Source organism: Rhinolophus sinicus, linkage group LG05 (genome assembly GCF_036562045.2).
Source record: "Rhinolophus sinicus isolate RSC01 linkage group LG05, ASM3656204v1, whole genome shotgun sequence".
Taxonomy (NCBI): Eukaryota; Metazoa; Chordata; class Mammalia; order Chiroptera; family Rhinolophidae; genus Rhinolophus; species Rhinolophus sinicus.
In genome coordinates this window covers 75,075,904-75,098,542 of record NC_133755.1, presented here as the reverse complement: position 1 = coordinate 75,098,542, position 22,639 = coordinate 75,075,904, and the positions used below count along the sequence as shown (strand labels likewise).

The 22,639-nt window shown below is 49.8% G+C and overlaps 1 protein-coding gene across 17 annotated transcripts in view; it reads left to right on the top strand.

Annotated features, from left to right (window-relative positions):
* Positions 1–22,639, top strand: part of BCL2L11 (BCL2 like 11) — a 39,240-nt gene that overhangs the window by 2,222 nt on the left and 14,379 nt on the right. For 7 of the 17 annotated variants that reach the window (XR_012496462.1, XR_012496463.1, XM_019717575.2 and 4 more), the window contains exon 2: positions 407–801. Coding sequence is in view for 13 of the 17 variants with exons in the window: in XM_074332499.1 (XP_074188600.1) it covers positions 407–801 (395 nt within the window). In the remaining 4 variants the exon portion in view is untranslated. Of the gene's footprint in view, positions 1–406; positions 802–19,915 lie in introns of all 17 variants that reach the window. The other 10 variants (XM_074332506.1, XM_019717574.2, XM_074332502.1 and 7 more) reach the window with 5 other exon arrangements.

Below are 22,639 nucleotides of genomic sequence, written 5' to 3'. Positions count from 1 at the left end.
TGAGCCCCAGCGCAGCTTCTGGCCCCGGGAACCCGCCCGCCGGGCTTCTGGCGTAGTCCAGCCATTCGGAGCAGAGCCCTGGGATTGACTTCGGACACGCTACCTGCCTTACAACGTGTGTGTGTTCCAGCAGCAGTTCCACAAGTCATTGACGTTCTCGCTGTTTTGTTTGGTAGCCAGAAGTTTAGCTCTCCCACCCCCAACACAGAAAATGATGCCTTTGTTATTTTTGGTGTATTTTTATTCTTATTTAGAGGATTGTCAGACATATGCGAAGTAATGAAGTTACTTTAACGAAGTTAAGGTGTTTGGTATTCATTTTTAACGAGTAGGTGAAAGGTCACTAATTGAGTTACTCGTGATTATTATTTTGCTTAAGGTAATCTTAGTTTTATTTTACTTGCAGAAAAAAAGACCAAATGGCAAAGCAACCTTCCGATGCAAGTTCTGAGTGTAACAGAGAAGGTGGACAATTGCAGCCTGCTGAGAGACCTCCTCAGCTCAGGCCCGGGGCTCCGACCTCTGTACAGATAGAGCGGCAAGGTAATCCTGAAGGTGAAGGGGACCGCTGCCCCCACGGCAGCCCTCAGGGCCCGCTGGCCCCGCCTGCCAGCCCCGGGCCTTTTGCCACCAGATCCCCGCTCTTCATCTTTGTGAGAAGATCCTCCCTGCTGTCCCGCTCCTCCAGTGGGTATTTCTCTTTTGACACAGACAGGAGCCCAGCACCCATGAGTTGTGACAAATCAACACAAACGCCGAGTCCTCCTTGCCAGGCCTTCAACCATTATCTCAGTGCAATGGGTAAGCCCCTCTGGATAAGGGACTGTGGACGTGTGGTTGTTTGAATCTCTGCTGAAAGGCTGCATGTAGCATTTATACACCCTTTAAAATTGTTCTGCTGTAGTCCATGTTTTGATAGGAATGGAGATTGTGTCCAATAAAACATCAAACCCCCATTTTTAAAAAAATTACCACGTTTTGTGGAAACGATGAGGTGAGGTCCAAGCATCAGGTTGTTGGGCTGCAGAGCTGGAACCTGCTGCCTTGTAAGAGTATGACATGGCGCGTTCTTGCTTATTGATGACATTCCACCAGGAAGGGCATCGGTCAGTTACAGCAGACAGCATAACCAAAAGTGTGGAGATGAGACAAGTTAATCAATTTAAAAAAATGACATTTTAAAAAAGTGAACTCATTCATACAGGCAGTGCTGGCAGAGAACCATGAACATGATTTGTTTTCTATTCAGATTCATCTTTGGGTTTATTTTGTTAGACAGTTTGGGCATAGTCCTAATGAGATCAGATTGTAGGTTTTTATTTCAGGGATTAAAGGCAGTTTTGGGGTCTGAATGAACCAGAAGTGGCAAAAGTCAGTGCTCAGAAAAACCTGGCAGTGCTATCAGCGAGAGGGCTGACCTGGTGGGATTGGGGTGCACTGCAGAGCATTTGCCTGAGTTAGGGCGGCCCCCAGGGTGGTCCTGAGGGTATGTGGGCTCAGTGCTAGGTTTTCTTATATTGCAAGATAATCCAAAAATGCAGATTCTGGTGCCAAAAGTCCTGATGTTTAAACATTGGCAACTGACTTAGAAATTTGAAAACACTGCAAGCCAGATAAAAACATCTGCTGTCTCCATTAGACGCTTGACCTTCTGCATGTGACTGAGTACGGGCAGTGAAAGGGTAAGCATGCGGGTCAAGTCGCCGTTCTCACCTAATTGGAAAGTCCGTGTCTTCATCAGGACCCACCAGGTTCTCATTCTCCACTGGTCCAGACCAGCACCTCCTGTGTGAACAAGATAACAGCAAGTGGACAGGCAGCATTATCGATTAAGAAATCCAGTATCGATTCTATTAAATTGTAGGTGACACAGAGTCACCAAGGAGACACCTAGCTGCCGGAACACAATGACAAATCTTGCATTTGCAAATTCTGTAGGGCTCTGTCTCCATAACCTTCAGTGAGATGACAGCCATTGCAGGTCTGTCCCTGTGTCACAGAGAGAGAGAACCTCAGAGGGTTGGTCACTTGTCAGAGGCTGGGCACACCTGGGACATGGTAGGCACCTGTGACGAAAACAGCAACATCTGCATATGTTGGCTGTGCGTCTCCTACTAAAGGCTGAGAGATGCAGTCAGCCTCCGTATTCATAGCTTTTGCATCCGAGGGATGAACCACCTGTGGATCAAAAATATTTGGGGGTAAAACAAAAAGTTCCCAAAAGCAAAGCTTGAACTTGCCACGTGCCGAGCCCTGAGCGGGGTCCATGCACATGAGGTGACATGCAGGCACGCCCTGCTGTCACCTGTGTGCAAGTACAGGTTCCGTACCATTTTATAGAAGAGACTTGAGCACCGCTGATTTGGGTGTCCGTGGGGGTCCTGGAACCAATTCTCCAGGACACGGAGCTGCAACTGCGCTTTACTGGGGTCCCCCCTTAGGGAAAGGCGCTGGAGGTGTTACCAGTATGATGACCTTAGTTGTTGCTGTTGGCGCTGCTCCTGCACTCAGTTCAGCCTTGGAACTCCCTGGTGCCTTAGAAGTACGTTTCTCTGCCCGTGCAAATGCCACCGAGTGTGTAAACCCACACTGGTCTTGCTCCCTAAGTGTGTTGGCAGGGCTCAGTGTTAACGGTCTGTGTAAACCAAATGTCTAAGGGGCCTTCGGAAGCGTGTTTTTCCACTGCCGGCCAATGAGCTGTTCTCTGTAGGTGGTGGCTTACCGCACAGAAATGGCCCCTCCTGCCCTGTGACTAGAGCAGTGCTTGAGGTAGAGTGTTTTCTAATGGAAGGGCAGGTGACATACTCTGTAACCAGCTAATTATAAGGTGTAAGCACCGTTACTTGAGACAACAGATGAAGAGCTTTAGAGATCACAATGTAAATTATTAGGCACAGTTATGGTTGTGCCTGCAAAGTACAGTGATGGGTTCCGAGGTGTGATTTTTATCGCGTTAAGTATGTTTCAGTGGGTGGGTGTGATAACTGAGCATGTTGGATTAAATGATAAGTTGTGTGAGGAGTGTGTCTGAAGTTAACACACCAAGTTAAGTTTCAGGATTAGTTCTTGGGAAATTGGTGGGGAGGGGCTGTGCTGGGGTGGGGCCCCCAGGCAGGCTGGTGGGGACAGGATAGTCAGATGTGGGCGTGGGGAGGAGAGGAAGTTTGGAGACTTTGTGGTCCATCCCGTTCTCCCTGGTTGACGTGACAATAGCTCGGTGCCTGAAGGCCCTTGAAATGTGCTTGCTTGGCAGATTTGGTTCTGTTCTCTTTTTGGCCGTGTTCAGTGTTCCTTACTCAACCACATCCATTAAGATCGTCAATGAAGCTTTTGATAATTTATTGCAGAATTCGCTTTTCACAAAGCAGTCTTTGTGATGGGTTCCCAGCAATGGGGCGCAGATGTGAGGTTTGGAAGGGGTTCCCCTTAACCTAGGAGCACCTTTGTCCACAAACATCCTGCCCCGCGACTCGCGGTAGAGAACAGCGTATGTCAGTATCGTCCGACATCTTTGTCCTGCTGAGAAAGTCGTCCTGTGTGGGAGTCACAGCAGCTGGGTGTCCCACTAGAACGCCTTCTCTTTTCCTCCACACCCCCGACTTCTGTGCTGATGTGCTCAGGGATGTTGTGTGTGTCAGTGAGACGTGCGCATCTGTCCACGTGACCAGGCGTCAGCGCCCTTGCTCCTGGGAGGATGGAGTGGACGAATGTTCTCTCAGTGAAGACCTGGTGATTGTCATCGAGATCACATGGGAGTTGGTTGGCTGAGTGCCTTTTCTGGTGAGGTGCTTACGTCGGGTGTGTTTTTAAAGAAACTGCATGAAACGCTGTGCAAAGTCTCATTTGAAGGTGCAGTCGAGGCCATTGCGAGTAGGGGTTGAGGAAGGTCAGGGTGGGTGCATGCTCATTGTTTACTCCCATGTGTCACTTCGGTGAGTGAGTTGAACTTTATACCTGTGCTTGGCACATGGGAATTCCCAGGTTGGAGTTAATAGTGTTCTCCGTGTCCCTCCCTGTCTCCCGCGTTGCTCCCCTTGGAGCTGGTCCTTAGGTTGTCAGCTCTCTAAGGGGATGTCCTGCAAATCCCCATGAGGACCTGACGCTGGGAGCTCTGCCCATTAGCCCTTCCAGAGACTTCCAGAGAGCTGCCTGAGGACACATTTCCAAAAATGTCTGGTAGCCAGAAAAAGACCCTCCCCTACTAGTTTGTTATTTGGATCTAGCTATGATGTTTGTCACGTAGGGGTGACAGGTCAGGTCTAGCTGAGCACAGGCTTTGTAGGGAAGTCACAGGTGTCATTGAGCCTTCAGGTGGGACTCATCTAACACAGATGTGCTGTCAGTGCCAGTTCATATGGGAATCGAAGCCTTAGTCCAGGAAGAAGAGTGTAAGTGTCCTGCTGGTCATTTTCATACTGATTATATGTTGGGGTAGTTAAAATAAAGATACATTTTTTTTATTATGGTAAAAAAAAATTTGTAACATAAGATTGACCATCTTAACCATTTCTAAGTGCACATTTCCGTGGTGTGAAGTACACTCACATCGTTGTGCAGCCGATTTCCAAACTTTCTCATCTCCTAAAACCCAAACTATACCCTATCAGGCAGCAGCTCCCCGTAGCTGCTCCCCCAGGTCCTGGCAGTTAATCTGTGTCTGAGATTTTGACTGTTCTGGGGACCTCAGAAATGGAATCCTGTAGTATTTGTCCTTTGTGCCCGGCTTATTTCACTGAGCACAATGTCCTCGAGGTCCATCCAGGTGTTGGAATGTCCTTTTTCAAGGCTGAATGATATCCCACTGTGTATAGACCACTTCTTTAGCCACTCATCTGTCGTTGGGCACTTGGGTTGCATTCATCTCGTGGCCATCGTGCATTACGCCGCTGTCTATGAACGTGGGGGTGCAGATGTCTGTGAGATCCTGCTTCGTTTCTCTTGGGTGCATAACTCGGCAGTGGGATTGCTGGATCCTGTCATGGTTGTACTTTTAGTTTTCTGAGGCCCCTCCATTCTATTCACCGCAGAGGCCACATCCAGTTTACATTCCCACCAACACTGCACGGGGGTTCCCTTTTCTCCACGTCCTCACCAGCGCGGTGTGTTTTCTTGTTCGGCAGCAGCCACCTGGTGGGTGTGGGGTGCATCTCCCTGTTTCCGACAGGCGTTTCCCCGGTGATCGTTGTGTGCCTTACCTTTCCACGTGTGTGTCGGCCGTTAAATCACATGTGTTTTTGCTGTTAATTGTACCTGTTTATTTCTACTTTTTTAAGTGTGGCTACTAGAAAAATGTCAAATGAGGTTTGTTGCTGGCGTTGTTTAGCAGCCAGACCTGATTCTTCCTCCTCAAAACACACCATTTCCGTGGAACTTAGTCCTTTGGTTGCTATGGTTGACTTGGGGAGTGAACGTCCGAGCAGCCAACACCTGCCAGCTATGTGGGGGCCGCGTTCTCCAGACAAGTGTGAGACTCAGTGTTGTCTCACCTCTTTAATCTCTGGGCACACACGGCCTTGAAAAGGTGGAGGGCGGGTGGTGTGCTGCCTCGGACGCCTCGAGGCCACCCCATTGTCGTTGGTGAGGACCCTGGCCATCACTAGTGTGGACACCAGGGCAGTCCAGTCACCTTGTAGGTCCTGAGTGAGGATAGGGAGTGACAAGAAAAAGGACATTTTCTTCACTGGTTCCAAACAAACTTCAGTGACCGACAGCTGTCTAGACTGTTTTAATTTTGTATCTTTTCACCAAACACTATATTGAGCTGAGTACACACTCACGTGCATTTGTAAGAACAGTGCACAGGTGCTGTGTACCTTCTACCCAATTTCCCACTGTCACAGCACCGTGCAGAGCAGTGTAGTGTCACAATCAGCAAACGGTGTTGATAGTGTCCACCTCCCTTCTTCAGATTTCACCAGTTCCACGCTCACTTCATGTGCACACACGTGTGTGTGTTTCCTTCTGTGCTGTTTGCCACGTGCACAGGTCTGTGTCGCCACCACATAGTCAAACAGGAGAGCCCCGTCCGGAGCATGTCTCACGCTGCCTCTTTACAGCCACTGTGACCCCTGACAGCATCTCTGGTTGTACTGTTACACTTGTTTCATGCTCACTGGACAAGTAGCATCGGACCATGCGTGACCTTTTGGGGTTGGCTGTGTTCACTCAGCATGATTTTTGGTGAACCACCCGTGGCGTGTGTGTGCCAGGAGTTGCACGGTGCTTATTGCTGAGTACCACTGCACGCGGCTGCACCATGGTGTCACTGTTGACCCGTCAAAGGACATCTGGATTGCTTGCGGGCTCTGGCAGAGACCTGTACAGCCGGCCCTCGCTGCATGTCACCTGTTGGCTCCTGCTCTGTCTTCGGGCAGCTGCCAGTCAGTCGAGGCCGAGAGCAGACTTCCCTTGTGAGGCCCCCCCATCGGTGACCGGCCACCATGGATTCACCAGGGCACTGAGCTGATGTGTGAATAGGCCTGTTGTGTGAGTACGCATTGTCGCTTCTTTGGGATAGATACCCAGAATTGTGATTGTTGGGTCATAGGGTGACGCGTTCTTGAATAAACTGCTGAGGTGTTTGCCAACGTGGCTGTCCCGTTCGTATTCCCATCAGTGTGCGACATCAGCTTCTCCACAACCAGCCCTGGGTGTCACCACCAGTGTTTATGGGAGCCATTCCGGCACACAGGAGTGGCATCGGTTGTAGTTTTAATTTGCACTTCCCCATGGCTAACGGTGACTATTTTTCATGCGTTTGAATCTGTACCCCCTCCTCGGTGAAATGGCCATTCATGCCTGTTGCTCATCGTTTGATTGGGTTGTTTGGATTTTTCACTCTTAAGTTTTGAGAGCTTTTGTGTATTCTAGAGTCGATGCCTTTGTCATATTCCCCCCCAGTCTGTAGCTTGTCTTTGCATCCTCTTCATAGAGCAGAATTTTTCACTTTGGATGAAGTCTAGTTTGTGCGTTTTTCCTTTTCTGGATCACATGTTTAGTGTCTCCATTAAGCCGTAGGTCCCAGAGACTTTCGCCTCTTTTTTCCTTCTAAAAGTTGTACAGATTTGCGTGTGACGTGAGATCTGTGATTCACACTGTTCATTTGTGTGTAATGGGTGAGGTTCAGATCAGTGTTTATTCTTTCCAGTACCACCTGTTGAAAAGGTGTCCCAGGTAACTGCTTTTGATACTTTGGTCAAAAATCAGTGGGCATGTTTGGGTCTATTTCCGGTTCCATTTTGTGTCCCCCTGTACTAGGTGTCTGCCCCTCTGCCAACACCACACTGCCAACCTGACTGGTTGTATGCCAGGCTGTGATAGTGGATGCAGTGATTCCAGACCTTATGCTTTTTGTTTTTTTCAAAGTTGTTTTAGCCTCGCCCTGTGCCTTTTCATGGGAATTTTAGAATAAGCTTGTCTGTGCCTTCAAAAAAAAAAAAAAAACACCCTCTTGGGACTTTTATAAGAATAGTATTAAACCTATAGGCCAACTGGGAGGGGAAGATGCATCTTCACTGGTGTGTCCTCCGTTCCATAAATAGATAGGTCTCTTCGAGTGTTTACATCTTTACATTTTGGTGACTTTCAGCACACAGATATTATACCTGTTTTTTGCTAGATGTCATTTACTTTGGAGCAATTGTCAATAGGATTGTATGTCTAATTTCCATTTCCATGTGTTCATCTTTACTACATAGAAATGCAGTTCATTCTTGCCTGTTGGTCTTGTATCCTGCATCCTTGATGAACTCATTAATTCTCAAGTGTTTTGTAAATTCCTTGGGAGTTCAGTCCAGACAGTCGTGTAGTCTGCAAACAGGGACGATTTTATTTCTTCCTTTCTGATCAGTGTGCATTTTCTTTTTTTTGCCCTATTTCACTAGTTGGAGCTTCTAGTGCTGTGTTGAGTGAGGGTGGTGAAGGCAGACGTCCTTGCCAGTCTTCCCAGTTGTGGGGGAAAGCTTTCTGTCTTGAACCATTAGTAAGCACGTCAGCTCTAGGTATTTTGTAGATACTCTTTAAAAAGATGTAGTTTCTCTTTATTTCTGCATTGCTGAGAGTTGTTATCGTGGATGGAAGGGGTGTTAGATTTTACAAAATGTTTATTCGACGTGAACTGATACAGTCACGTGAGTTAACACGAGCCTGTTGGTTAAGCTGGTACATGCATGGGTTTTTCAGTGTTATCACCTCACGTGCCTCGGATAAGTCCTGCTTGGTCAGAGGGTAATTCTTTTCACACATTGTGTGTGTGTGTGTGTGTGTGTGTGTGTGTGTGTGTGTGTGACGTGCCATTGAGTCGGCTGTGCCTCCTGGTGACCCCACGAATGAGTGACATCCACAGTGTCCTGTCCCCAACAGCCCCGCTCAGCTCTTGGAGTCTCAGCCTCTGGCTTCTTTTATGGAGTTAGTCCATCTCACGTTTGGCCTTCGTCTCCCCTCTGCCTCCCATTTTCCCAGCATTCTTGTCTTTCCCGGAGAACCTGGCCTTGTCACGATGTGTCCGAAGTAGGACAGCTTCATCTTGTCCCTTTGCCTCCAGTGGTGTTCCAGGCTTAGTTTGTTTGCTCTGACCCACTGGTGCGTCTTTCTGGGGGTCCAGGGGGTCCGCAGAGCTCTCCCCCAGCGCGAATTTCAAATGAATCATTTTATTCCTCTCAGCCTCTGCACTGTCCAGCTTTCACGAAATTCCGTGCAGAGGAATTGGGAGCACGAGGGGGTGGCTGGTCTCGGCCTTGGTCCTAATGACACATCTGTGCTCTTGGTGACCTTTGCTAGTTCTTCCATTGCTGCCCTTCCCAGTCTCGGCCTCCACGTGACTTCTTGGCTGCATCTGATGGAATCGGTGACAGAACCAGTAAAATCTTTAACAATTGCAGTATCTTCTTTGCCTGATAAAGCCGTGTGTTTCTTCTCTAATCATCATTCTTGTCCTCTTGATGTTCACATGCAGCCCTGCTTTGGCCCTTTCTTTCTCCCCTTTCATCAGAAGTTACCTCAGATCCTTGCAACTTTCTGCAGTGAATTGGTGTCAGTTATTGATATTTCTTCCACCCGTTTTCACTTCTCCTTCTGCATCCAGCCCAGCCCTTCCTTGCTGACTTGTTCTGGCAGGTCTGTCAATTGCTGACAATGTGGAGTTGAAATCCCCAACTGTGACGGTGCCTTGGTCTGTTTTCCCTGTAAAATCTGTCAGATTGTGCTTCATGTTTTTTGAGACACTGTTGTTTGGTGCTTAGAATTGTTCTGTCTTCCTGTTGGATTGATCCTTTTATCGTTGCTGTAAAGTCCGTTTTATCTGATAGTAATATAGCCGCGCTTGCTTTCTGTAAAACAAAATTAGTGTAATGTTTACGTGGGTGTGTCTTTTTGCATCCTTTCACTTCCAACCTATATTTGAAGTAAGTTTTTGTAGCAGTGTATCATCGGATGACATTCTTTATTTACTCCGCCAAATTTGTATTTTAAATGGTGTATTTAGACCATTTATATTTAAGGTAATTGTTGATATGTTTCTGCTTTTATTTTTATTTGAACAATTTCTAGGATACCATCTTTATTTATAGTATTTTTAATGTATTGCTCTTTATAGCTTTTTTGGTGGTCGTTCCAGGTATTACAATATGCAGATGTCACTTACTGTAGTCCACCAGAATGAATGATGTCAGTATTTTAGGAATTCCTCTCAGTGTAGTCACCACACTTTCCACCAGGACCTCTTACCTGCCTCACTTCTCAAATACAGTTGCCTTAAATATTTTCTCCAAATACGTTGAGCCACCATGTCAGCTGGTGGTACATTGTTTTGCTTCCACCATCTTACATGAGAAGTAGGCTAGTTTGTTGTATCTGTTTACTCCCTTTTTTCTCCATTCCAGTATTCTTTCCTTTCTGGAGTCCTAAGCCTTCTGTCACCATTTCTGCTTGGAGAACTTTCTTTGGTCATTTTTTTAGTGACAGGCTTGCTGGCAGCAACCCTCTTAGTTCTCGTTTGTGAGAATGTCTTCATTTCTCCTTTGTTCCAGAGGATATTTTCACTGGATATAGAATTCATCATTGGCTGTTTGTTTGTTTGTTTTTGCAGTGCTGGAGAAACATGTCACTTCGTCTAACCTTCAGGGTTTCAGATAAGAATCTGCTGTTTTTCCAGTTGCTCCCCTATAATAATGTCATTTCTTTCCAGCTGCTTTCAAATTATTTTCTTTGTGTTTTAGTTTCCAGAAGTGTAATTATGATGCATGTCTTGTGTTGGATTTCTTTTGGGCTTATCCTTTTCGAGGTTCACTCAGCTTCTTGAATCTGTAGTTTTATGTTTTGTGCTGAATTTGGGAAGTTTTCAGCCTTTGTGTCTTTGAACACTTTTCGGTCCCTTCCTTTCTCTTTGGAGACTTTTTAAAAATCTTGCAGGCCCCAGGATTCTGCTCATTTTCATTGTATTTTCAGTCTCTTCCGACGGAGTAAATCCCATCAGTCTGCCTTCAGGACACGCCCACTCTTAGCACATCCAGTGAGGTTTCCTTCTTTTAATTGTACTTTTCAATTCTAAAACTTGTGCCTGCTTCTGCCAGGTGAGGTAGAGGTTCAGACCTCCCCACCCCATGGCCCCAGGCTTTGCTGGTCCTTCCCAGCAAAAGGCAGGCACCGACACACGTGGCTTCATCGTCCAACTGGGGTGCACACTTGACTCCCCTCTGCTCCCTGTTTACAGCAGTCGGCCCCCCTCCCAGCACCCTATTCCCTTCACTGATGCTGGGTGGGGCTTCTCCAGTCTCCTTAATGCCGGTCGGGGTATAGGCTTAGGGTGGTGCTGGGGTCGGGGGGGGGCCCACTCCTGCAACCCTGGAGGGGGAATTGGGGCATCATTGCGCCCCTGGCTGGGGATGGAGAGCAGCAACCCCCAGCACTTCTCTGGCAGGGCTGGGAAACCCGCATCCTGCTTAGCCTGCTGACGACCTGGCCGTGGGGTCAGAGTCCTGGGCCCTGGGCTGGGAGCCGCTGGAAGGTCAGCCGCCCACTCACCACGCAGGAGCCGCAGGTGTAGGATTCTGGAGTCAGGAGTGTCTGCCCAGAATGGACACCTTCCCCTGGTCCTTCTGCTGGAAGAGCAGGCTACCCCTCGGCCGCCCGTTGGGGCTCTCAGTCGAGGCCTCCACAGCCCTATCCCGGCCATGTGGCTGGTGATAAGGACACCAGGGGCCCAGCCCTGGGTCCCCAGCAGCCCGCTGTCCTCATTGCCCTGTCATTGTTTCTTGTTTCTTGTGTTCGGGCCAGGGTTTTAGTAGTAAGGGGGGGCTTTAGTAGTAAGGGGGTGTTGAGTTCAATGAAAAATTTCCATTTTCTTATAAGGGGGCCTTTATGACTGGCAGTGGCTCTGGCTGCAGTCCACTGCCCAGAATTTTAGGCTCACCTCTTTCACCCTGTTTTTACTCTGTGTTAGGAATAATGTGTTCCTAACATTGGGAAGAGCTGCAGCCATCATCTGGGCGCCCTTTACAGCTGCTGACGGCAGCACCTACCCCGGTGAGCTGTGTGTAACCCTGTGTGTGGCCCCTGGGCCATGCGCTGAGCTGCTCACAAACAGCCCCTGAAAACGTCTGGGTAGCTCATGCTAGCGCCCGCGTGTGGGGACATCTTACTAAAGAGAACAGTAGGTCCCGTGCTTCTGTGTGATTGGCCTGCACACCCCTGGGTCTGTAGTTTTCTGCGTAGGGACATGTGGAGTTAGACTTGAGGACATGCACGTGGAGGTGATTGCTAGCCTGCCGCCTGCCCTCTGTCGCCCTGCCCCCTGCCGCCCTGCCCCCTGCTGCCTGCTCCCTGCAGCCCTGCCCCCTGCCCACCTTTAAAGCCCCAGGATTGGCGCTATCACCTGGGACCAGAGTCTCCTCGTGCCCTGGTGTGTGTCACGGTACCTGTGCAGGCCACGACTCCCCGTGGACCACCCCCCTCCCTGCCGCTGCCCCCCCCCCCCCCACCAGGACTTGGACGTCTCCATTCTTTGTTCGGTCAGCCTCAGTTTCTTGACATAATCTTCATGTGACAAAATGTCCAGCCCTTGTCTCCTCTGATTTCTGTCCTCTGGTCATTGTGCTTCCTCCCTGGTGAGACCTGGGCTCGGGCACGTGACCAAAGCGCTTACATCCCTTTTCTGCGGGGGGGGGGGGTCCCTCGCATACCGGGTCCTGGGCTGTAGGCATCGTGCCCCACTGCCCTCAGACCTGCTCTGCGGGCACAGAGCACAGGCCTGATGGCCCTTCTGCAGAAAATGGTGGCATCTGTGTCATCCTGGCGGGGACTGTACCAGCCAAACAACTATTGACAGCCCTCCTGGTCTAGGAAAACCTCTAAATTACTACTCCTGCTTTGACAGACTGGTGCCATCTTCTTAATGCTGTTAAAGAGAATAGTGACCGGGAAATGCTTTTGGTATAATGTTACTTTAAAAGGTTTCAAAGTTGTCGAGACCTAGGTCTTAGTCCATTTATGCTATAACAAAATTACTATATACTGGAGGCTTAGACAGCGTCTGCCCCACACGTCTGTAAGCTGGAGTCTGAGGTCTGAGTGCCACCATGTCAGGTTCTGGTGACAGCCGCCGCCTTCTCACTGTGTCCTCAGGATGGAAAGAGCAGGCTAGCTCTCCAATCACGTCTTGTCACGGCGCTAACCCCTCATGGGGGCCCCATCCTCATGACCTGATCACCCCAAAGGCCCCACCTCCTCATGTCATCCTAGGAGTTTAGTGGGGGCATAGACATCTAGTCTGTAACTACTTGGTGTTCAGTAAGTTCATGAGCCTAACAAAAAGATTAGAAGGAAAATATATGACACTGTTAATAGTGGATCTTTTTGCTTTCGAGTTATAGGTGATTTTTTCAGTGTGCCTTTTTGTATTTGCAAAATTGTCATAAGTAGCATTTATAATAGAACAAATTAATAAAAATGGCCTATTTAATTTTTGCTTTTCATTGCTCTCTCGTGACATGCCCAGTGGGGTCAGTATGGTACCTATGTCTCATTTGTGTGACTCAGTATTAACTGCCACAGCCTTTATGTCGGTAGAGATTTCACCCTGGTGAGGTCCAGTTTTGGGGCCCATTACCAGTATTCCAGATGGACATTGGCCCTTGATCTCCTCTTTGGGGGTCTGTTTTTATTTTAGCAGAGTGGACGTTTTACAGAATCCCCTCCATTCGACAGGGGTCCCAGGTGGATTCAGCACCGGGGCTGTGGCTGGTCCGGAGCAGGGTCTGGATGGGATCCCGGCCGTCCCTGCAGCCTGGCGAGCCACCCGGGTAGATATGCTAGTGTCTGAGCCCCCGTGTCCACCTCCACCAAGCGAGGGCACTAGTGCCCACCTCTGAGGGGCACGGGGAGCTTTCGCATGAGCTGATGGATGCAAAGGGTCAGGTAGGAGCTCAGTGACTCATCTCTCCTTGCTCTTGACCTGTCCCAGCCATAGTGGGTCAGGCCGTGTGACACTGATGGATTGTTCTCTCCTGCTTCCCACTGGAAGGAGCTGTTGTGCCAGGAGTACAGGAGGCCCGTGGGGAAGGGAATTTGTCTGGAAATGCTACCATTATTCTAACCTTCAGGTCCCAAAACAAAAAGCAAAAACGAAGGAAAAAGTCTTCTCTAGAAACTGGGCTGGTGGGGAGAGGGGGTCCCAATCACCCCTGATCTGCCAGTGACCCTGAGCAGAACCTTGGCTCCAGTGGGAAATTGCAGGCCCTGGAGGCACGTGGAAATTTGCACCCCACCCGCCTGTCTGCATTCAGCCCCTGTTGGGGCGCCTGTGGAGTGTCATGGCAGGGCACTTGTGGGGTGTTCCAGGGGGGCACCTTGTGGGGCCCCAGTGGGGCACCTCGGCCCACTTGACCTGGCAGAAACTTGACTCCAGTTCAAGACTTGTATTTGAAGGAGAGGTCTGGAGACTTCAGACACAAGCTGAACTGCTTTTTCCTGCCATCAAAAGAAATGCAGCTACTTCCATAATTGAGGCAGATTGTCGCTGCGAATTTTACATTAGAAACAGTCTTTGCCTGAATAGAGTCAAGAATTTAAAAACAGCTTTTCCCTGAGGGAGTTATACTCTGGCCATCGGTAACTTAAATTATGGTTTTTACTTCTGGGTGAGTGGATCTCACATCCTTCCTGGGAACTTTTCATCACACGACTGGAGGGTGTCCCCTGTCAGTACTGATGCCATTACCTGTGGGCAAGCTAACCCCCCGTTTGTAAGTGGCGGGGCCTTTGTGGCTTGAAGTATTTGCTTAGGATGAGTTGGCGTCTTCTGTTTCCCGTGGGAAAACCAGGTTCACTCTATTTCCCTCTCTGCCCTGGATCACATGCGTGGTTCATGAGCAGTCTTGGCTTGGTGGTGATGGGAGCCAGCCCTGAGCACCGGGCTGAGGGTGAGGGCTGCTGGTCAGCGTGTCCCCTTCCTCCGACTTCTGTCACTGTGGGCACAGGCCAGTAGACTGCACAGGGTGTAGCTGCAAACCTGAGAGTGGGGGCTTTGTGCCACTGTCGGGGTGAGGAAACAACCTGGTGCAAATGGCCTACGGCTGGTGTTGCAGTGGGACTTGATGGGCCCTTGTTCGCTCTGCACAGACCATAGTGCTTTGGCTCGGGCTTTGTAGCCCTTCCTCAGGAGGGAAGATGGTTTGGTAGCTGAAATTTAAAAACAAAAAAATGGAATCTACTGTTTCAGTCTGAGGGGGTGTGTGTTAACACTGACAGATTCTACAACATTGTGGACGATCTGAGTCACTCTGGGACCTCCCCCCCCCCCCCGAAAATATGTCACATTTCTGACCAGAGCATGCTGCCCATTCTAGTTCCTAAAACACTTGAACATAAGCAATGTGTAGATTGGATGAATAGTTTGAGATTTTGTGAAAGAAGCTTGCTTAAGTGGAGTCCTGTTTCTCTCACGAATGTGTGTGTGAAAGGGTTTCGTGTGAGCCACACTTGACCTCCTGTTTGCTGACTGAGTTATTTGTCTGTGGGAGAAGAGTGCTGGAGAAAAGACCAAGAGGTTTCTTTTGTTTATCTGTCTGTTTCTCATCCCTTGAGAAGTTTCTCCACACAAAGTGCGGCTCTGGGTTTACACTGCGCTATGAGATGTGCTCCGTGGGGCTGCATTTGAATGGAGATGTCAGTTTTACTGGCCCTCAGCCCCTGTTCTTCTAAGCTCGTCACAGTAGCTCACCAGCTTGAGAGACTGGTTTGGTCCTTGGCAGGAGCACAGACCTTTGTAAGTTTAATGAGAATTGGGGTGACATCTAAGGCAGCCCGAGTACCCACAACCCATCCCTGCACTGGCTTTTGGCATGTGCTCATGGAGCTGGGTCTTCTCTGTGAGGAAAGCCTGGTGCACACAGTAGCCCGGCTCAGCCTTCTCTCCAGCCCCTCCCCTGGTGCCTTGGTGCGATTGTGGGCTTGGAAAGTTCCAGCAGGTCACCCTGTCTACTCTTGGTCCTTCCAGTGACCGGTTAGACTCTGGGGGCAAGTCCCTCCACCCGGCTGGGGCCCAGTGTCCTGACCTGATTCTGTCGTGGTCAGAGCACTGTAGGGAAACAGCCCATCTCATCTGTTTGCATAGTGGGCTCCTCGGTCCTCTTGGCCCAGTATGAGCTGGGCCAGCAGCCCCTTGTCCCCGTGGGGCTGTCTGGCTCCTAGAATACTTGCAAAGCTTGTGCGTCCTGATGGAGCATAGTTATGCTGAAAGTGGGGACCAAGGGAAACCCAGGGAACACAGTCGTAAGAAAAGGGGAAACAGGAAGCCACCACAGAACAACACCTGGGTGGTTCCCTAGAAGGTCGACCACGAGGGTGCCTGAGGCCCAGGTCCTAACACCACTGAGCAGCCCGTGCCCACAGCGAGGCCACTGTCTAACCTCCGCTCGGGGTGGCAGGTCTCTGGGAGGATCCTAGGCCCAGTCTGCAGACCGCAAAATGTCATGTATGTGACGGTGCCCCGTCCGCCACACGGAAAGAGTGGGGGCTCCGGCACCTGTGGGCAAGCAGGAGCCTAAGGTCTGCGGTCTGCCGGGTCTTCCGTCTGTTCCTCCCACTCCCCTGCCCCAGGCCAGACAGCTAGATGGGCCTGACATATGCCTTTGGGACAAACATTTAAACCATTGAGTGTCCAAACAGAAAGATGATTATGTCTTTGTGATTCTGCCTGGAATTGAGGTGTAAAGTTTCTCTTTTCTTCAATTTGGGGTAAAAAGAGAGGCAGTGGGTTTGTCCAGTTGTAAGTGTTTAAGAGGGAAGACTTTGCTACGTCTCATCCTGCCGGTGTGTTACTAACAGGTGCTGACCACGCATGTCCTCACACACGAGTGCCTCACGTTCTGCACAAATAGATTGGGTAGACGTTGACGTAATTTAAAACCTGTTCGTGGCATAGCTTTTGAGGGTTCTGTGTGTGCCCCATACCTTTGTCCTCACTGTCACTGAGACGAAGTACATTCACGTGTGAGAAGACCTTAGTGTGAATCTAGGAGAGCTTTTTGTCACCTGTTTTCCTACTGCCGGTGTTGCATTTCGTAGCGGAAGCCACACTTGTTCTGTAGTCAGGAATTTTGACATTTGTAGTTTTAAATTCTCGTTTCCTCCCTAAGACCTGCTTTTTTGGCTGTCAGCAGCGTACAGTTACCAAAAGCTAGTAGCTTCCAATGTTTTAACACTTTATTTCCAAGGAGTGGACTTAAATGAGCTAATGTGTGGAGCTGCATGTTTCTTTACGAGGTGGCTACAAAGCCTTCGTTTTTGCAGTTTTGCTGGAGTGAGTGTGAAGTGAGTGAGTTCTCTGATAGGACTTGCACTGGCAGTAGAAGGGGTGGGGTTTATGTGTTAAAGCAAGTTCAGGTTGGTCTTCATTTGACTGCGGTTATTTTTATTTTTTAAAATCAGGTGGGACAGTGGTCAGGTCCTCTGTAGGCCTGTGACAGGAATCGGAGACTATAGGAGTAGAAAGGCAGCTGTCCTGGGAACCCAGTGGGACCGGTCAGTGGGGAAGGCGAGAACAGAGTTGCGTCCTGTGTCCCTGACGCGCCGTCTGGAGCAGCGCGCTTCTGGAGCTCCCCTAGGGGACAGCATGCGGAGGGGTCTTCCCACAGCTCGTCGTGAAGGGCACATGGAAGGAGAGGTTTGCAGTGGCCCCTTCATTGACTGAAAAGAGGAATAACGATTGAGAGAGATTCTAGGCTTCTTTGTAGCCCCAGGGGTCAGAAGGGAATGATTCCATCCCTTGCAAGGAAGAACTCTGTGGTACCTGATACCCTTTAGCAAGGACTTTGGTGCTTCAGGAAGAAGTGTGCCCGTCCCAGGAAGTGGGCACCTAGGCCAGGCCACCATGTGTCGGGGCGCAGAGGCTCCTGCAGGGGTGGCGGGTGGGGGCAGGTGAGATGCTGGTCTCCTACTGTGACCGGGACTTAGCCAGGTATGTCCTCGGGGTCTGGGTTTGCTCCTGGCACGTCACTGGCTTCTAGCACGTACGTCACGTGTGTGGGGGCCATGCAGGAGAAGTAGATACCTAGGTCTTCTTCCACTGAGTACCAGGTGAGCACCTTGGTGGTGATGCCTCTGGATTCTTGCAGGAGACAGATGGCAGTGGGAGGGGGACACCCACATGCTCAGTTCCAGGCTTCTGTCCTACACTGGGGCTTGGCTTTGCTGGCATTTTCCCAGTGGGCAGCCTGGAAATTGATCAGAGCCTCGTGTTTTCACTGTCTAACTCCTGCCCACATAAAGGCAATGAGTGAGCCTGTCACAGGAGTTAGGTGTAGAGACCATGGCGTTGTGTCAGACCCTTGTTGTGCGGTTCCATCCTTGCAGCTGTCACGCGCTGTCTGAGCTCATGGACTGCCTAGACCTGACCCCATGTACTGGGGAAAACGTGGGCACCTGTGATAACTGCCGTCGCTTTATTTCACTTCTAGTTGCTTCTGTTTTCATCCATTAGCTTGGTGGGCTTGATAGAGGATTTATCCAAAAATAAAAGAACACAGTGAGAATTAGACCCAAAGGGAGGAAAGTATATGTGTGAAACGGGGTCCTTGCTCACGGGGTCCTTGAAACCTGGCTGCTCGGGGCTTCTCTGCAGCAAAACTTCCTGGGATAGGGCTGGCGACACGGCCCAGACCTTTTGGAGAGTTTCCCAAGGGCCATGGAAGGGGCTGGCTGGTCATTTGTAAGCTGTCTATAGCTCTGAATAGATAGATGTTTCTGAAGGTTTCCGTCACCTAAGTACGTAGGCTGTCGGGTGGAACAGACACCCCAGGATTGGTGCCTCTCTACATGAACTGCAGAGGTAGCGTTTCCTCCAAATGCTTTTAGAGTAGTTCCTTTAAGATTGGCTTAGCACTGTCTTCTTTCCGGACCTGCAAAGCTGGTCCCTAGAGAGTCCTCCACGGCTTTGGGCAAACCCGACTCTGCTCAGGGGTGAAGGTGGGCAGCCCCTCAGTACCTGCTGTGAGTGCACTTCCTCGCCCCAAGTGCCTTCTGTCTGCTGTGTGTTTAAAATCTTCCAAGCCCTACAGTCCATGTCTCTTTGGGGACAGAAAGCCTGTCTCCGTTCTGAGTTGTGTTGATTTGCAGCTTAATCCATGTTGATTCCTCTAAAATCTAATCTTGAGTCTAGCCCAGCATTTGTAGATTATTGAGCATCTGGGGTGTTTCCGTGAATCTTAATTTGGTTTCTGGTTCCGCACTTGACACGCCAGCAGGGACGTGCTAGGAACCCTGCCGCCCATCGGCAGTGAGAGGTGCCCTGGTCCCGTTCCTCAGACGAGGCTGCAGGTGTGACGTGGCATGCCCTGCTAGGTAGCTTTTCACAGCACCCCACGGAGCCAGCCTTGTGTGGACTTCAGGTGACAGCCCCTGGGTGACTTTACATTAAGATCGGTTCATATTTCATCGTACCTTTTTTTTGTTGTTTTTGTTAGCGGTGCCAGGTTTACGGAATAAAATGCTTTCTTAAATGCAGAAACTGCATTTTCTGTGGGTAAAGACAGTCATCAGAACTTCTCCTTTGATGAAGATTTTGTGTCCACCTAAAATTGCCTTAGAAGTTAAAAATTTGATCTTCCTACATAGAAATAAGAGCTTTTGTTTCAAATAAAGACCTGTTTTATTGATCAGCATTTTTGATCACCGGGCACCTTGCAGATAAATAAGGAAAACGATTATGCTGGATTGGATACCTGGCTTTCCTACAGGCTAGAAATGGAAACAGAAGTTCTCTCCTTGACACGTGGACTATAGATAGGATTTGGGGGGTGGGGGTGGACCCCACTGGTGCTGGGCACACCTCCGGAAATACATACCATCATGGTCCCTGATGGTGGGACAGACGTGAGCAAGCTCAGTTCTGGTCTGACCAGTACCTCCGTGGGGCTGACACTCTACTCTCTAGCATCCGTCTTTTGTTCTGGTGTGTTCTCAAGTGATGTGAGCCAAATAGGACAGTCACTAAGATTAAACTCGTGGTGAAGTTAAGGAAAACCTTCCCCCACCCTGAAAAACACAAGGTCTTTTGTCGCTTTCTAAATAGTCTTTGAACTTTATGTTGAAAAATGCCCTGTATTCATTAACTGAGATTGAGACGACCCTTTTAAAATACAGGAATAGGAGGCCGTTTGAAATACTCAAAACAATTTTTGTGTTACACTCTTATTTTATAACCACATTTCTGGCCCATACTCACTAGGTTTTATTGCAGGGTGACTGTTGGTGGTTAATTCTAGGTTTACAGATTCAAGGAACAACAACAGTATTTGCCTCTCCAAAACATAAACCCAGTTCTTTAAAAAGCCAAGCGGTGATGGGTGCTGTTAGAGTAGCTCGGACAGGTCAGTCCCCTTTGCAGAGTTGACTTACACTGTATGTCACTGTTCTGTATCAGCTTCAGTCACCTGAGGACACTTGACGGCCTCTTCCTGACCTGGGACTGGGCAGTTAGCACGCGCTCGGCCTGTCTGACCCGCCATCCCTGGTCACCACGACTCTCCGGCCTAAACGTCCTGTGAGACACACGTCTGGCTCCAGGACCTCTGCCCCTCTCAGTATTTCGCAAGGTGTGGTCTGGGGACCGTCTGTACTGGGCTGCCCTGGGAGCTTGTCCAGTGCAGCTCTGGGCCTCCCACAGAAACCCCTTCATGTCACCCTGCTTCACTTCGGGGATGTGTTTCTGTATGTTTATTTATGATAATGGAGCTTATTTAGTCTTCTGAACTTTTCTTTCCTGTAGAAGACACGTCTGCTTTATCTCCTTCACCTCCTTCCCCCAAAACAGCTGGGCCCTTATCTCTAAGAGGATCGGTTGAATCTGGCCACCAAGCTTCCATGATTTGGCGAGGATGACGTGTTCCCTGGATGCTAGTCTTGACAAGCTGACTTCCGCCTGGACTGGCTCCCTTGATGGTACACTGGTTGCCAGCCCCAGCGTGAGCCAGAATCCCTACGACTCACGTGGCCATGTTGGAGTGTTGATGAGATACGGGAGGTTTCCACTGCCTCTGGGGAAGGGACCCAGTGGAACAGTTTCGTTTCTTTACAAGTCAGTTGTACTTATAAATATCCTTGTCCAGGAGAAACCCAACATTTAGTTAAAATGTAGCTTTTAATTCACAGGAATGCAAGCTCCGTGGGCCAGGGGTGGTCCCTGGGCTGTGCCCGGGCCCCCACAGCGATGCCTGCACACGGGTGCCTGTCATCACCGGGCCAGCCGGGGGTGCTTCACTCATGTCGCACCAGGTGCCAGGCAGTGGTTCCCGCCAGCCTGACACCTTTGTATTTTCCAGTTTTCTTTGGATCACTGGCATTTTCTTTGTTTTTGAGTCTAAGCTTGGAAGCAAGTTCCTCTGGAGAGGTGGTGGGGGGTGGCTCTGAGCGGCCGAGGGGCATCTGCTGGCTGGCCTGGTCACCTGCACTTGGGGGCAGGTGCGTCCCTGCGAGGTCCTCAGCAGAGTTGCGAGGTACCATGTGGGACGCAGTCTGCAGGCTGTGGTGCGTCTGGGCCTTCTGAGAGAAGATGCTACCATTCCTTGGGATGAGTTGAGTTCCCTTGAAAAGCTCCTGGAGTCAGGACAGCGCCTGATCTCAGGCTGACGGTGTAAAAAGAACATTGCGACTCGTGCCTGTGACTGATGAGGTTGCTCCTCAGAGCTGCGGACCTGGGCAGAAGTACCCGGGCAGCACATTGCCACCTGCCGTCACAGCTGCCCTGCACTTTTCTGTCCTGTCAGCTTAGGCACTTAAAATGGAAATTGAATAGACTTTTACAGAGTAATGCTAGAAATGTTTGCATGACAAATCGCTTTGGTTTGGTCAAAGCAATTTTTATATGGTCAGATGTGTGTTCAGGTCACAAGCCTGACTTATCCTAAAAGTATCCCCACACCAGCCTTTGTGTTGTCCACCATGCCTCTGGCTCAGTCAGAGTACAGACACTTCTGGAAAGGGTCCATGTGTCGTCCTAGTTCACATGTCCCAGTGCTCACCCCACACAGGTTGCCCTCCCCCTCTGGGTGCTGTATTTCTGGGGCCATGGTGGAATTCCCTTGGGTGGTGGCTGAGGGTGGAGAAGATGGGGCAGGAGTTCTGAGAAGACTTTGATAAAAACTCTTCCAAGAGTTCCCTTTCAAGTTCTTTCATAGAAGCTATGACTTGACATCACTTTTATTTATAACAATAAATACAATACAAAAAACCAAAACCCTTTCAACAGAAATACAAAACAGAAAGTGACATTCACGTGTTGCGAGACCCAACTATGGTAGGTGTTTAAATACTCTGCAGTGGCCAGAGTGGGAGGCGCGAGCTGAGTCACGAGCTCAGCATGCCGGGCTGAACAGTGAGTGGCCGTGTCATGCGTGAGGGCCTTTGCAGCCCACGAGCCTCAGCGCTTCCTGGGCCACGCACGTGTCTGCTGCTCCCTGAGTGCACAGCCTCTTCCTATGCGTGGTGGGGGGTTCGATAACTCGCTTTTGTTCCCCCTCATTTTTGGCTGTCACACGGCTTTCATGGCTTCTACTGAGTGGGTGTGAACATTGGAGACACCTTAATGAAAGTGCCTTTGCTTGTCTGGACAGGGTGCAGACTTGAACCTGTCCTCGTTGGCTGCATTACTATTGAGACCACGTGCAGTCACGCTTTAATTGGGTCCTGTGGGCACTCCTGAGGACCCTGTGTCACTGCTCCCACTTGCATAGAATCGAAGTCACTCACGTTGTCCGTGCTCATTTCACAGGGTTTTTGCCTGTTTTGCTTTGAATGGGATGAGTATTTCATCCCATGGTCCTCTGTGATACTGGAATTTCCCTGGGAATTTGACCTCATATGATCAGTTACTCCACCGACAACCTCATTTTCTACGTTGTGTGTTCGAGTAACCGGCCAGGGCACCATTTGTATGTGTGCCTGTGATGACTCGGCCAGGATGCCTTTGAATTCTGCGGCTCCGAGTGTCCAGCATGGGAAGGGAAATGACCCCGCACCCCCGGCTTAAGGCCAAGGGAGGCAGCAGCCTGCCACCACCTCCGAGGTGCAGACGGCAGGCCTGGGCTTGTGGGGGGCTTGCTGCCTGTGGCCAAGCAGTCCCTGGAATGGCGGTGACTGTGTCTGTCTG